The 14536-nt window shown below is 35.5% G+C and overlaps 1 protein-coding gene across 2 annotated transcripts in view; it reads right to left on the reverse strand.

Moving 5' to 3' along the window:
• The window catches only part of MME (membrane metalloendopeptidase), an 84299-nt gene that overhangs the window by 24984 nt on the left and 44779 nt on the right, over nucleotides 1-14536 (reverse strand). For both annotated transcript variants that reach the window (XM_039857437.1, XM_039857438.1), the window contains exons 11-16: nucleotides 13960-14096; nucleotides 13757-13850; nucleotides 12498-12626; nucleotides 11636-11734; nucleotides 9021-9101; nucleotides 7629-7732 (exon numbers count right to left, since the gene is read on the reverse strand). In XM_039857437.1, coding sequence (XP_039713371.1) covers nucleotides 7629-7732; nucleotides 9021-9101; nucleotides 11636-11734; nucleotides 12498-12626; nucleotides 13757-13850; nucleotides 13960-14096 — 644 coding nt within the window. The remainder of the gene's footprint in view (nucleotides 1-7628; nucleotides 7733-9020; nucleotides 9102-11635; nucleotides 11735-12497; nucleotides 12627-13756; nucleotides 13851-13959; nucleotides 14097-14536) is intronic.

Below are 14536 nucleotides of genomic sequence, written 5' to 3' on the forward strand. Positions count from 1 at the left end.
TGGAGATTAGCCACTTATCAGATATATGATTTACAAATATTTTCTCCTTTTCCATCAGTTGCCTTTTCATTCTGATGATTGTTTCCTTTGCTGTGCAGAAACTTTTTAGTTTGATGTAGTCCTCATTGTTTATTTCATGTTTTGTTCATAATTGTATCTCTAAGACTTAGAACAGTGTTTGGGAACATGATAGACACTCAATATATATCTGGGTCTAAGCATATCAATGGGTCCTTCAGGCCCCAAGAGTGCTGGCCCTTCTCATCCTGGGACCATGGCAGGGTGGAGGGCACAGCTTAACATGAGGCACTGCTATTATGCGACCTATAGAGAGCAATGGCAACTGGAAGCCATGAGCCATCTAGACATTTTCCTCTCAAGAGGGTAAACTTGTATAAAAGTTCCAGAATTCCTTTGCAAAGTTCTCCCAGTTTAAAACGTCAACCTTTAAATTATTTATCTTCCCTCCCTACTTCCCTTTCTCCTCTGAAAATAAAACAAAACAAAACCCTCCTAGGGTGCTAATTAAAAAGCAGAAATATTTTTACTGATAAAATTTGTTTTGCTTATAACCCCAAAACACACTGGAAAACTGCAAAATCTGTTGGTTTAATGAAAGTATAAGAGATGAAAATCTAAAATTTTCATCTATTACAACACGTGCAGAAGATGAGCATACCGTGGCAGATACCGCCATGGGGAGTTAGTCATTTGTCTAAGTTTAGTCTAACCGTCTGTTATTTTGTCTTTCTGGCTGAGCCGTACTTGGTGAGCCAAATAATCTTTTGTACAAACCTTCCCCATAAATCTATACTCATAGAGATTCATTTGTGTCCTACATCTCCAGCACTCTGAGCATCTACCTTGGGCAGGCCCTACTAATGCTCTACCTCTGTGCCATCTCCTTTATTCATATGTCTTACGTAAGTATTTTTCTTTTGATAATCGAGTTCACTGATATAGGAATAAATTAGAAAGAAGATTTATTCTAGAAACATCAGTGAAGGGGAAAATCAGAAGGAATATTTTAGAAAGCGGTGAGGTACTTCCCTACCTCTCAAGATTATGTTCTTTTTCTCTTGATGTGGAGAAGCCAAGGAAGAAACGTCCTAGCTCCCACCAAAACCTCACAGTAAGGGCCCTAGAATTTTAATACTGGAAAGAATGTTAGAGACATTATACAGTCTAAATCAACCTGCTCATTTTATAAATAAGAAAGCTTAATGGCTTTTAAAAGGCCACAGGTAGTAACTGGCAAAACTGAGACACTGGAAGAATATTACTGACTCATTGCAGTGGCAAAACTACAGTGTCGCTTCACAGTGTACCAACCTCCCTGACACTTTTGGTGGTGCTGGCCTTTCAGGAAGAACCACATAAAGCCACAGCTGTTAGGCTGCCAGCCTCCACAGTCCACTCATTTCAGGGGCTTCTCACTATCCAATTAGAAAAAAACAGTAGGCTTAAAGCATTGAAAGGAAAGAAAAATGAACCAGACATTTTGTTTTGTTTTTAGTGAATCCTCGGTTCACCTCAATATTAATTTAAATGCTGACGACCTGCTGTTTCCAAGGAATGTTTTACTAATAAGTAAAAGTTTAACTGTGGTTTTGAAAAACCGCTGTCTTAGCACTTTGTTTCCTTGTAATAACACCAACTAACTCTGCCCTTCATCAGACTTAATTGCTACTCACCTGCCTCTAGGGTCATATCTTAGTCATTTCTTTATCCACTACAGAGTTTAGCATTGTGCTTTGAGTACTTTGTAGCTGCTCAATAAAATGTTTATAGAATTGGCCGTTATCAATGTCAGTGTGTTTTTATTTTGATGTACAACAGCAGAAAAGATTCAGCAATGAAATAAGTCTTTGTAGTTTATAAAAAGGAACTCCAAGGCTCAACGGTCATGACTTACAAACAATGACTGGCACTACCTGTTCCAATTATGTTACAGAAAGTTTTGTTGTGAGAAACTAATAAAATAACATCAAGTTTAAAAACAAGAAAATGAATTTGCTTTGTTTTGTTTTTGTACATTTATTTTTTCTCTTTAGAGATTTACGTCTGCTCTATGAACTGTAAGTGAATAATCATGTTACTAGAAGTAAATCATTATAGATACACGGTCATGCTCCACATAACGCTTTGGTCAATGACAGACTGCATGTACAGTGATGGTCCCATAAGATTATCGCAGAGCTGAAAAATTCCTATGGCCTAGTGACATCATAGCCCTGGTAATGTCATGGTGTAAGGCATTACTCATGTTTGTGGCGATGCTGGTATAAGCATACCTACTGTTCTGCTAGTCATATAAAAGCACAGCACATACAACTATGTGTAGTACATAACACTTGATAATAAATGACTATATTACTGTTTTAGTGTTTATGGTATTTACTATACTATACTTTTAATCATTATTTTACGAGTGTCTTCTTTCTACTTAAAAACAAAGTTTGCTGTAATAGTATGCCATGTCACACTGGCAACAGCCTTGAACGTCTCATGTTTACTGCCTCTCTCGATTGCATCATTTCCTCTTGTGCTTGATTTAATCTTGTGCTTTTTTGTACAACAACATTCTGCGCAGGCTTGGAGCCTAGGAGCAATACTCTATACCAAATGGCCTAGTCGTGTAGTAGGCTATGCCATCTAGGTTTGTGTGAGTACACTCTCTGATGTTCGCACGATGCTGAATTCACCTTACGACACATTTATCACAACGTATTCTGTCGTTAAGTGGTGCATCACGATATATCTAAGTAATTTTTCCAATGAATATTAAATTCTCAATTTAGCACTATTACTATCTGATAATATGAGGTGTTTGAAATTCTTTATAATCTGGCAGCAAATCCCCAAGGAAGATAATGTTTGTGATAATTTCATTAACACATGCAAGGCACTTAGAAACCACATAAATCAAGAGCTTTTAAAATTTAAATCCCTGTCCTTTGCAGTTGCCAGTTGCTTCAATGGGCAGAAAGAGATCCCTTTAGCAAAATAATTAACTCAGATATATCACATGCGGACTGCCTGACTTCTTCAATTTTTTGAATTTGTTAAACACAGAGCAGCATAGATTATGTTGCCTATCTTCACTAACCATGATGGCGAAATGCTTAAATGCGACGATCTTTACTTTAGTGGCTGAGTTAACGTTATTAGCATTATTCCAAACTGTCTATTTTATCATTTATTCATTCTATAAACATTGAGGAAGGGTCTATGATCTGTTCATCATTGTTCAATCTCTGCTGACACAAGTACATGGTTTCTGCTTTCAACAAGCGTTAGTCCAGAGAAATATAATAAAATGTACTGGCATTGTGAATGATATGTGTAAGGTATAGCATAGGCACAGGGTGAAGAGAAAAATGGAATTGGGTACTATGAGGAAAGAGGTAACACTGAGTTGTGTCAAGCCATGTGTAGGTTTCTATTAGATGAACAAGAGCAGAAAAGGTGGTGCAAGGTAAGAGACGAGAAGGGGAAAAGACAGAGCAATGACTTGGAAGTCTTCCTGTGGCTGTAGCTTTGAGGCAATGCTGGGGGGCAGGGTGAATCTACAGGAATTCTGGGGAGCCAGCGGGAAGTGTGCAGAGCCTTGCAACGGAGATACACTGAAAGGTTTTCATCGAGAAATAACATGGCTCAATTTGTGCCTTTAAAATTTCTCTAAGGCAGAGTAGGAAGAATAAGCTGAAGGAATGTGAGATGATCAGTGATAAAACCAGGAAAAATATTCCAAGAACTCTGGCAAACAATGAGAAATGTCTGAATTAAGGCAGTGAAAATGGAGAAGGTAAGATGGAGACCTCTCACCCCCAATGCCTATGTAATATTTAATTAACGGCTAGTGAATACAAACTTTTTTTTTTTTTTGATGAGAATTTAAAGTAGATATCACATAGATGTCAGAAATGAGAGAAAGGGGTCAGTCTAGGATGATAAGATGAATCCCTGGTTTCCATCTCGGTAGTAGTAAGACAGAAGTTATTGAAAATATGGGAAAATATGGAGATATTGGGATAAAGATGACCAATTTTTTGTACAAAATGGCAAATGTTGTGTTTGTAGTGTCACTGGAAGACCTACATGAAGGTGTTTCATAGGCAGCTAGACATTTGAGTCTGGAGCCCAGCAAATGAACCTGGGCCAGATACAAACATCCAGTGGTCATGACAGTGGTAGAAGATGCTAGGAAGTGTACAGATTTTCCCAGTGAGAGCATTTGTGGTGAAAAAAGAAAAGGTGCAGAAGTTTACTATCTGGTTAACTGACTGAATTTATTTAAATTAATTGCTACCTTAAAACTTTAACGCATCATCATTTCTCTATGATACCCTACAATATAACCCTACTATAATCAGTAGTTTTTCTCATCTCTGTCCCATCAATTGTGGGTGTGGAGACCTATTTCTCCCGAAAAACCTTCAGAGTGAAGACTTGAGTATCTGAAAATATAATTCTCTGAAAGATAATTATAGCTATGTGAACAAAGTAGAAGCAATATATATTATCTGCCTGAACATAGGCAGTGAGGACTTGAACTTGATCCTACACACAAAAAAGGAAAGAAACGTAGTGATTTTATTACTGTTAAGCAGATACAAAACAAGTCAGGAACTTTCACTATAAGAAATCTCAATAAAATATGAGAAATTTTTATCATGTTGTGTCCTATAGGGCAAAATCCTAATGAATTGATGCAATCACTATCAAAAGTGCTTCCAATACTTTCTAAGACAAAAAATAAAATTTAAGCCTAAATTGCCAAATGAAAGGCATTATCTTATAAAAAATATTCCACAAAAGTAAATATGAACAAGTATGATACAAAATGAACTGCTTTAACTCAAGGGTTCTCACTTGGAGAGGGGGTGGTGGTAGTACTTAAAAAGAATATCAGTAGAGTAAGTCCTCACTTGACGTCATAAATAGGTTCCTGGAACTGTGGCGAAATGACAGAACCAGTTTTACCTTGCCTAATTGATGTAAACAAGAGTTAAAAGTTCCTACTTAATATAAGCATCTCATCAACATCATAACGAAACAACATTGAACAAAACAACATTATTCGAAGACCTGCTATAACTGGGTCCCCACCCACAGCCAGGTACATCACAATCTAGGGTGGTGAAGTTGGGCAATCAGTACTATTTCTATTGCTTCTATGATGACCCTAATGTGCAGTCAGAATTTTCGACCCTTGTACTCGGTATGTAGGCATTAGATGGGGAAGGAAGACGAACTAGCCTGGTTTGGCAGAGAAGACCTTAGAAGTTATATTGCACTTGTGATTGACTATCAGAAGCTCATGGAAAGGACCCAAAAAGTACTACTGAGCTATGCATGCTACTGACCAAATGTTCATTCAAATATTGTATACGAGTTTGGCTTTCAATTATCTACCATAAAGAGAAAAGGGCTCAGAGAAAATCAACACATATGATAAAGGGAATGAAAAGTTCCAAAATAATTATGGAACGGGGACTACATCAACTTCAAAAGAAAAGATCAAGCAATATTTCAACAACTATTTTTAAAATTATAAAAAAAATTCTGGTGTCATATGAATGCAGATTATGTTAACTATTTTCAGAAAGAATATTTGACAATATTTGTAGATAATTTACATGGTGCTAACAAATATTAAATGCAATCATAAGTATTTTAAAGAAATGAAAATATTCAGACTTCTAAGAAACGTCTCAGATTATAAATTTAACCCTCAGAATATTCTTTTTGATGAATTTGTGGGTTTCTAGAAAAAGGGTTTATTAACCGATTATAATGCCAATCATATGCACCCATTCTCCTTTCTTCTTTCCTAGCTGGGACACTAAACATCCTCTGACATTTGCAGCCCCATTTTTAGCACCAGACAACACAATTTTCGCTCCAGTATAAACCCAGAGGTCAGCAAAAGAAATCAGTCTCTCTTTCAGGGTACCTGTATAAAGACTGAAATGTATCGGTATTTCCATTTAGGAATTTTGTCCAACCCGTACTTGGTGTACTTAGAACAGTCTTAGCATCAAACAGTCCCACTGCACTTTGTACTTTTCTTGGCACAATATTTCCCCACCAGTGGTACAGTTTATTACATTATGTCTTTCCTACTTTCAGGGCCCTGGGCAGGCCACCCCCAAATATTCCACAATGGCAAAAAGATTACTTTGAATTAAAGTTACTCAACAAGCAGCTGGTGCAAGAAGGGCACGCTGACCCTCCCTCGTCTCCCTGAATGCAGGAAATAAGTATCTCCTGTGAAGGATGCCCTCCTTGCTCTAGGAGGCTGAGAGAGACACCATTATCCCTAGAGTTAAGGAATTTAAGGCCAAAAAGCTTGTATAAACAAAACTGATTTCTTTACTAATTTACAACCCAAGTCCCAACTTTGCTTAGATTCTTCCCTAATAAGCACACAAATCTAACTTTCTTCGTCCTATCTATTCTTCACTAATTTATTGTTTCTTTGTCTAAAAAGTATAAAAATCTGGATGATTCATCATTTCTCAGGGTATCATTTATAATCTCCTGTGTGCACGTATTAAACTTTTTCTTCTGTTAATCAGGTCGTATATCAATGTTATTATTAGTCCAGCCATACAAACTCAGAAAGAGTGAAGCGGGAAACTTCTCCTCCTCCTCCACAATACCTTCTGCTGTGACAATGTTATGTAACACAATCAAAGTTCATCTTTGATTCTCCCACTACTCCAGGATGCCTGAACTTAGTGTTCAAAAATTTTAGTTTAATAAACAAATAAGTGGAAGAATAAATGAATGCTTAAATAAACCAAGCACCTCATTGGCATGTTATTAAGTCAGCTATCACACAAATTAAGTTAGCATATTTATTTTTCACTTGCTCACTCATTAATTCAGTTTTAACTGAAAACCTATGTTTTCATCACTGTGGTGGATAGTCAAAAGCAATAGACCCTCTTCTCTAGGAGCTGACTGCCTAGTGAGAAGTCAACATAAGCAATTCTAGGGATTTAAGTTCACAAACACATGTGTTGATAAATGTGTTAGACGCCTCCATTTAATTGAAAAATAAACACTAAACTAATAGTTAATGTGAAGTACTAATGCCACCTATAAGCAAAGATTAAGCATTTGAAGGCTACGAATGAGAGTAATTCCTGGTATCTCACATTTGACTACCACTAGGGTGAGAGAAGTGTCATGTGGAGCAATCTAGGAAGGGCAGGGAGGTGTAGAATGACTGACTGATAGAAAACAGGTGGAGTTGTGAGCAGAAGAAAATTCTAAGTATAGCAAGTAAAGCCTCAGAGAAGGCTTGAAGAAGCTATGGTTACTTAGATTAAGGTGTTCTTGAGGATAACAGAGGGGACACACGATAAAATGAAAAGAAACTAAAGAAATGAGGTTGTGTGAGGACATACCTTAATAAAAAAATATTAAATTTGGTTAAATCTCTGACCCATCCTTAGTATGATATTCTTAGATGTTCTTAAAAGTACTTTATAGAAGGAGGACAATTATATTTTTTAAAACTAAGTTCTAAGTCAGGCTCTTTCTCTTAATACAACAAGGAAGAGGGGAAAAGGCCCTCTTCTGAATGAACATATTAGAAATGGAAATATACATACTCATCCTTGTCCACCTTTTCTCGAAGCTTCTTTAGTTGTTTATTTTGGCCAAACTTCAAATTTTGAATTATGTTCTCAAAGTATTCATCTTCTTTGTAGTTCAACTATATGATATAAAAGATTTTGGAAAAAATATTAAAACCAATAAAACTTTTGCTAAAAAACAAAGAGAATATTTTCTTAAATTCTATCAATTAATAAAGTCAACAGAGAGCATTAACACTTATCAAAGAATTTAGTTCCAGTCAGTCTAATTCTATATTACAGGTCATTGCTGGTCTAGCTGAATCACTATTTCAGTCTATTCTTTTGTAATTAATCAAATGAAATCAAGTGTCGGGCAAGCCTTACTATATTGATATTAATCCTCAAATACCAGGTATGATAATAGAACCTACTATGTTTCTCATATGTACCTACTATGTGCCAGGCAGTGTTCTAGAAACTTTAAATGTAGATTACACTCTTTTAATAATCATAAAGATGGGCTGTTATCACCATTTAAAAGTTGAGGAAACTGAGGTACGGACAAGTGCACTTGCCCAAGTTACTGGGTGGTGGAGTTGGGATTTGAACCCACACAGTTCAGCTTTGCATCTATGGTCTTAGTGACTAGGCTTCTGCACAAGGGCCCCCAGTATAACATGCCGCAGCCAGCTCATTTAAAAGAAATAGTTAAGCTTTTCTACAAATGGAAAAGGAGAAGAGGACACCGTGGCTTGCAAACCCCCACGTTAGACTACTAATCAGTAGATGGGGAATTACTGTCATCCTCGCTCTGTGCAAGGGTCACCATGTCATCACCAGAGTCTCAAGTAGTTGCAGTGACCACAAGGTCACCAACCGGGCCATCAGCTGAGTCTGAAAACAGTACCGCAGTGACTTTAACCAAGTCTCTTCTCTTTTCATTGTTACGTTACCAGAGGAGAATAAAATAGTCTCTGATTCTCAAACAACAGATTTTTTGTTTGTTTTTTCAATAAAGAATGCACGACCTAGATTATCCAATGGAGGAATAATTAGAAGGTGGATGGAAACCTGAAGATTTTACTTTTCAAGCCTGCAGAAGATGAGATAAGGGGACGGAGTGCTGCCTGCTGTCCACCACTTTGATGTCCACTCTTGGTACTCTCTAAAGGACACAACGTTTTTCTTACTGCTCTTAAAATGGAATATGTGGAAACCAAAATAATGAAAATCAAATAAAAACCAAGAAAATGAAACAAAAGGCTAAAAATAAAACAAACATAGATCTGTCTTTAGTGTTAAAGGCTTTATATAATAAGTCCTATGGTTTTAGTTTATTTCACATAATTTCTAGTATCCCATAGCTAGAAATGATGTTGCACCAGCCCCAAGTGTCATTAGCCCAGCGACTTTATAGAGACTTACCTCGAGGTATTCATCATTCAGTTTTTTATCATTTGAAACAATGTCATCAGGATAGCCAATTCTTTCTTTAATTGCTAAGGCCTATGAAAATTATAATACTGAATGTGAGAATGATTATGTAATTTTCAAATGCAAACGTTATAATTTGCCCACTAATATCAACTGAATAACTTGATCCATACTATTTACAAAGAGTAGCTGACAACATTGAAACAGAGATCTTTGCAGTGGCTTCTTTTTGAGATTCAGAATAAACAAAAAAATTGGTCTGAAATTCAGCTTCTAATGCCCTATTCTCATAGGCTACAGCTTTCCCAAGAAAACCAAAATAAGAGCTGACAAGTCATTGTTTCACGTATATTGTACTTTCATGAACTTTTTCTTCAATTTACAAGAGGTTTAATATTTAAAGCTTCCATTCTAGCAGGTTATAATCATCTTCCACTTTACTGATTTGGCCGAAAAAACAAATATGGGCTTACAGATTTAGTGCTACTATTCTTCCTGAATATTGGTTCTTGAAAGTTTTATGTTCTCCTTCGGTCTCCATAATGGTGTACCTATCTTCTCAAAGTTAAATGAATGACATTAATTAAATGAGTGGAAAACAAGAGTTTTCCTTGTTATATCAGCTCATATGTACGACCTGCTTACTGCCATTTCTAATTTTTATGTCTATTTTTAAGTTTACTTATTTTTATTTCATGATTACCACTTGTTTACTATTTGCTATTTCTATTTTTTTGCTTTTTCATTTTTCTCAAAGGTATTTGACTTTTGATTCTACCATATCACATTGCTCTTTAAATTTAAATTTTCATGGGGAATTAAGCCTGAGTCTCTGAGTTATTTGATTTGTCATCAAATGGATGTGGTTTTGTTATAAATATGTTTCATAAGCCTAGGATTTCCCAGTGGTTAGGATAGGATATGTATCATGAAGTCAGTTAGTTTGAGCCCATTTTCTTGTAGGTTTCCACACCATTGGCTCATTACAAATCAGCAGCCCCCCTTTCAATGGCACTTTATTTTCTAAAGAACATTTCCCCAAAAAGTGTTATAAAGGACACAAATTACGAAAATAAAAGTTATTACATAGAAAGAATTTATTGTCAAATACTTTGGGTAAATACTGTGACAAAAATATTAAGTAGGTTTCTTTATTGCAGGACTTCTAAGAGTCAAAATTATAAGCGTCCAAGAGGAGGAATTAATTTGTCCATTTATTCATTCAATATATGCTCAAGAGTCTACGATGAGCCAGGTACTGTGTAAGGGGCTGAGGATACAATGCCAGGCAAATTTCTGCCACCAGATTGCTTACCATAAAGATCAATGATTGGCAAAGAAATGAGAATTAACTCTCAAGTGTGATGTATAGTGCCATAAAATCACGCCCCAGGAGCATGTAACCTAGATTAGTGTGGGATCAGGGAAGCCTTCTTACAGGAAGTGTTTCCTAAATTCTTTTTGCCATGGGACTCTCTTTTGTGGAACAACTTGGCAGGTCCAGTGTTCTGTGACACCACCTTGGGAAATGATGATCTAGAACACTCCAATTGGCTATATCAAACAGACCCATGTCTTGAATAGCTAGCCGTAAAAGGAGCAAATCCAGCCAGAATTTCTGAAGATTTAAACAGAATGATGAAAAGGTAGCTATACTGGGGGGCCTAAATTCTAGACCTAACCTACCCAGAGCTCTGTGAGAGCTGAAAAAGATAGTTCCTCCATGTGGTTTAATCCTGAAACAGATCCAAACTACAGCTTGATTCTCTCATGATAATAGGTTTTGAACTCCTTCTTTATCAGTTCAAAGAATACTCTGTTCTCTCTGCAACCCTAACTATAGAGGAATAATCGGGTTGCATGTGAATATTGCTCGTAAAGCACGTACAGTTTTCACTGGACATGTTGTTCCTTCTAGTTTTATATAGTTATCAAGACAAATGAGCATAGTAAACTTAAACATAACATTTCCTTAGAAATCTCACCTTTATTCTTATGTGAGATATTAAAAGTCTCAATAGAAGGTGTACAATGGGTGCAGATAGGAATAATTACAAGAAGGCTCCTTCAATATCCCTCTAATTATAGCACCTTATAATACTCAAATAACACACTCCCTAATATTTGCTTGAATAGAAATGCAGTATTTTTTTCTCTCTAGATGATATATAAAAAGCTAAATGGGCATGTTTAAAAATATTTAGCTAGAAATTTGCGTTAATTGAGGGCAAATTTTTAGACATTGGTAGAGCCCTTTCAGGTATCTTTCATAAAAGGAGGAAAAATATGAACTGCTGATAGTATCTTTTCATTCTTTCCTGTTCACATCAGATTTTCCTCGTTTTCTGAAATCTTCCATAAAAAAAGAAAAGTTGAAGCTTTTTCAGAGTTTTGAACTGAACATGACAAGTAGGAGCTGATTGCAAAGAGATAATAGAAGATGAAAATTATATTAAAAAAAATTGAAAAATGTTCCTGGAAACATAACATCTTGAAAGAGCTTTTATTTTATGTAATTCTTGATTATATTTTTTCCAAACTTTCTTAAAAGTTACTATTTCCTTATGAAATTTTTCTTTGATAGGTAGCCCTGTCTTGCTTTTTACCTTTTCTTCAGCTCTCTTTTTTGTTTCAGAATCCATCCACGTGAGGTCATCTAAAGTCTGAATAAAGACTTCCCGGATCTGTGTGATCAAATCCTCAACCTCAAACCAATAGAAGACAAATTTGGGCCATTAATTAATATTTTTTTTGTAAAACACATTTTAAACAAATAGAGCTATAAGCTATCTTTATGTGACTCAAAATATGTTAATAAACATAAATTTATACACGAACTGTGACCTTGACAAATGAATATATGTGGGTAATTATATTTTTAAACCAATATTGCTACTATCAATACTAATGGTTAAATGAGTCTTAATATATACTTTTAAAAATCATGCTTAGATCGTAATAGTTTCCATTATCATAAAAGAAAAACTAACATAAAATATTAGCTGTCATTACCTTTTGTAGTTTGTTTAAACAATAAGTAGCATTTTAATAGATTATTTCACCATATCTTTAAATTCCATTGTTTTCATTTCAGTAACAATGAAAAATAGAATACATTTCTTACAGAAATAAACCCGGGTTTACTTTCTAGGTTTTTAAGAAAACACTAATTCTTAGTCAATTCTGCGAATAGGAGAATTTATAAATGACTATGTCAAAAGAACATGTGACTAGGTACTCTGAATCTACTGCTTCTGGAAAATGGACAGTTGGTTTTAAACTAAACAATATTAGGATCAGAAACATAAGCAGACCTTTGGGGGAGGGAAGATGAAGTTTACTGGGAAATAATGGCAAACTGTCATTTAAAGATTCTCTGTCAATTAATAAAATTTTAGCCAAATTATAGACTATTGTAATTGTCCATCAATACGAATAACTGATAGTGTACTGTGCTGAAAACATTACCACATGTTTACTCTCTCCAGCAAATGCTGCTTCTACATAAAGCCTTCCCACGGCATTTTCCATGTTCCCATTGACATAGTTTGCACAACGTCTCCAAGTCGCAGTTTCTGATGTTGTGCCATAAAGGGCCTATGGGAGAGAAAAAGGAAATGGCGTGAGATCAGAAGAGAGCTGCAGCATGGTAAGAGCACAAATTTCACAGGACTCTATTCTTTACGTCTCCTAAGTTTTTGCAATATCCATTGCTTCTCCTCACAAGGCACGTTGTCCTTGCCTATGATAAAATGTAATCCAATCCAATTGTTTCTTTATATATGATCTGAAAGCAAGGTATATTTTCACTACCTGTCCCAGTAGAACTTCTAGCTGTTACAAGTTAAGAACCTTTTAGACAGCTTTAGAAAACAACAACAAAACCCCAGAACAAACAAAAAAATAACACTGTTACCACTGCATTAACCTAAATGTGAAGAAATGTTCAAACGTAACAGGGGAGAAATCTGGCATACGAGAAAACATATTCCTGGTTTTTTTAATGTTTTAGCTGAACTTCCAGTACCTAGAAGAACTATATGTATATAAATTTAAGTACTAACAAGGGGACTAACTTAGGTAAGGGAAATTTAGCAAAACACCATTTTTACATTCTTTAATTTAAAAAATGTGTCTACATTTTCTTTTAAAGGGTAAAAAGAAATTCAATCAATCTGAGTTATTTCCTTTCCATGACACCAAATATATTTGCCAGAATTCATCCTTTCTCAATCCCTCTTGCTCTTTCCCCTCACAACAGAATTAGATGATGAGTGTTTAAATGTAGGTACAGCCTAATAAAAGGCATTAAGCTTGTCTCCAGGTAGCTGTGTTCTCAGTGGCTGTCCACATCAGTGTAGTCCATCTGTGTGTATGTCTAGTGTGCTATGAGCATCTGAAAAATCAAGTTAATTGAGATAGCCCTTCAATTATTTTTAACAGCAAAAAACCAAGCCAGTATCTTTTATGAGCTGCTCACACAACCAAATGCATATACTTCCAGGGTATTTCAATCATGATGCCACAGTAGACAATCATAGGATGGCAAAGCCCATGAAAACTGGCTTTTTCTAGGCATCATAGCCTATAGCATGGGCAAAATAATCAACATTTGACATTTTGTCTTTTAGCAAAGTTCACCACATTTAAGCAGTGTACATGGCACCTTCATAACCATGTATCTCTTTATGCTTTAAGTCTTAAGAAAAGAGAGATTGTTTCTTCACCTTGCGGAAAGCATTTCTGGACTCCTTGTAGGTTCTGCTGAGGCTGCTTACAAGATCCATTATGAACCGCCAGGACATTAAATTTTGAAGATCTCTGTATAAAAAAACCCACCACCCAGCAACAGAAAAGATGAGGCTGCAAAGCTTCTAAAGACTGATATTAAATGTAAACTCTGAGGACATGGGCACTCTGACATACCTACCTGGCAGAATATTTTGTAAGAATGAGCTTAATTTTGGTTAAATATTCTGGAGCATAAACAACCACATCTTCCTCATTTGTAATATTAATATTCACAGTTGACATAATTTCATTTGTGAAATGTGACCAGATGAATGGCTGGAAAAGAGCAGGCACAAAACATTCAGTAATTATGGATTTCTCTTCCCGATTCCAACACTTAATTATGGATATGGGGTCAGACATGCTTAGGGTGTCAGTTGCATCACAATATAATTATTACAATCATCAGTTTGATAATTGTTTGAGATTTTCCCTCAATTGTTTCAACTAGTTTTAAATAAAAATTAGTTTTGCAGTATGATTATTTTGATAGAAGAATTAAACCAACCACTTCAGAACAAAAGCAAAACCTATAAGCATAGAGAATATACAGCTAGAAATAAGGCTCAATGTTATTTTCTTGGTCTAACCAATATTTAAAAAAGAAACGTTTAGCTTTAAAAATAAAATTTCCTTGATTTATGCAAAAATTTAAGTGAGCATAAAGTGTTTATCTTTTAAAAGTCAATATTAATGAACAATTAATTCAAATACAG

The sequence above is a fragment of the Pteropus medius genome, unplaced genomic scaffold (assembly GCF_902729225.1).
Source record: "Pteropus medius unplaced genomic scaffold, Ma_sr-lr_union100, whole genome shotgun sequence".
Lineage (NCBI taxonomy): Eukaryota > Metazoa > Chordata > Mammalia > Chiroptera > Pteropodidae > Pteropus > Pteropus medius.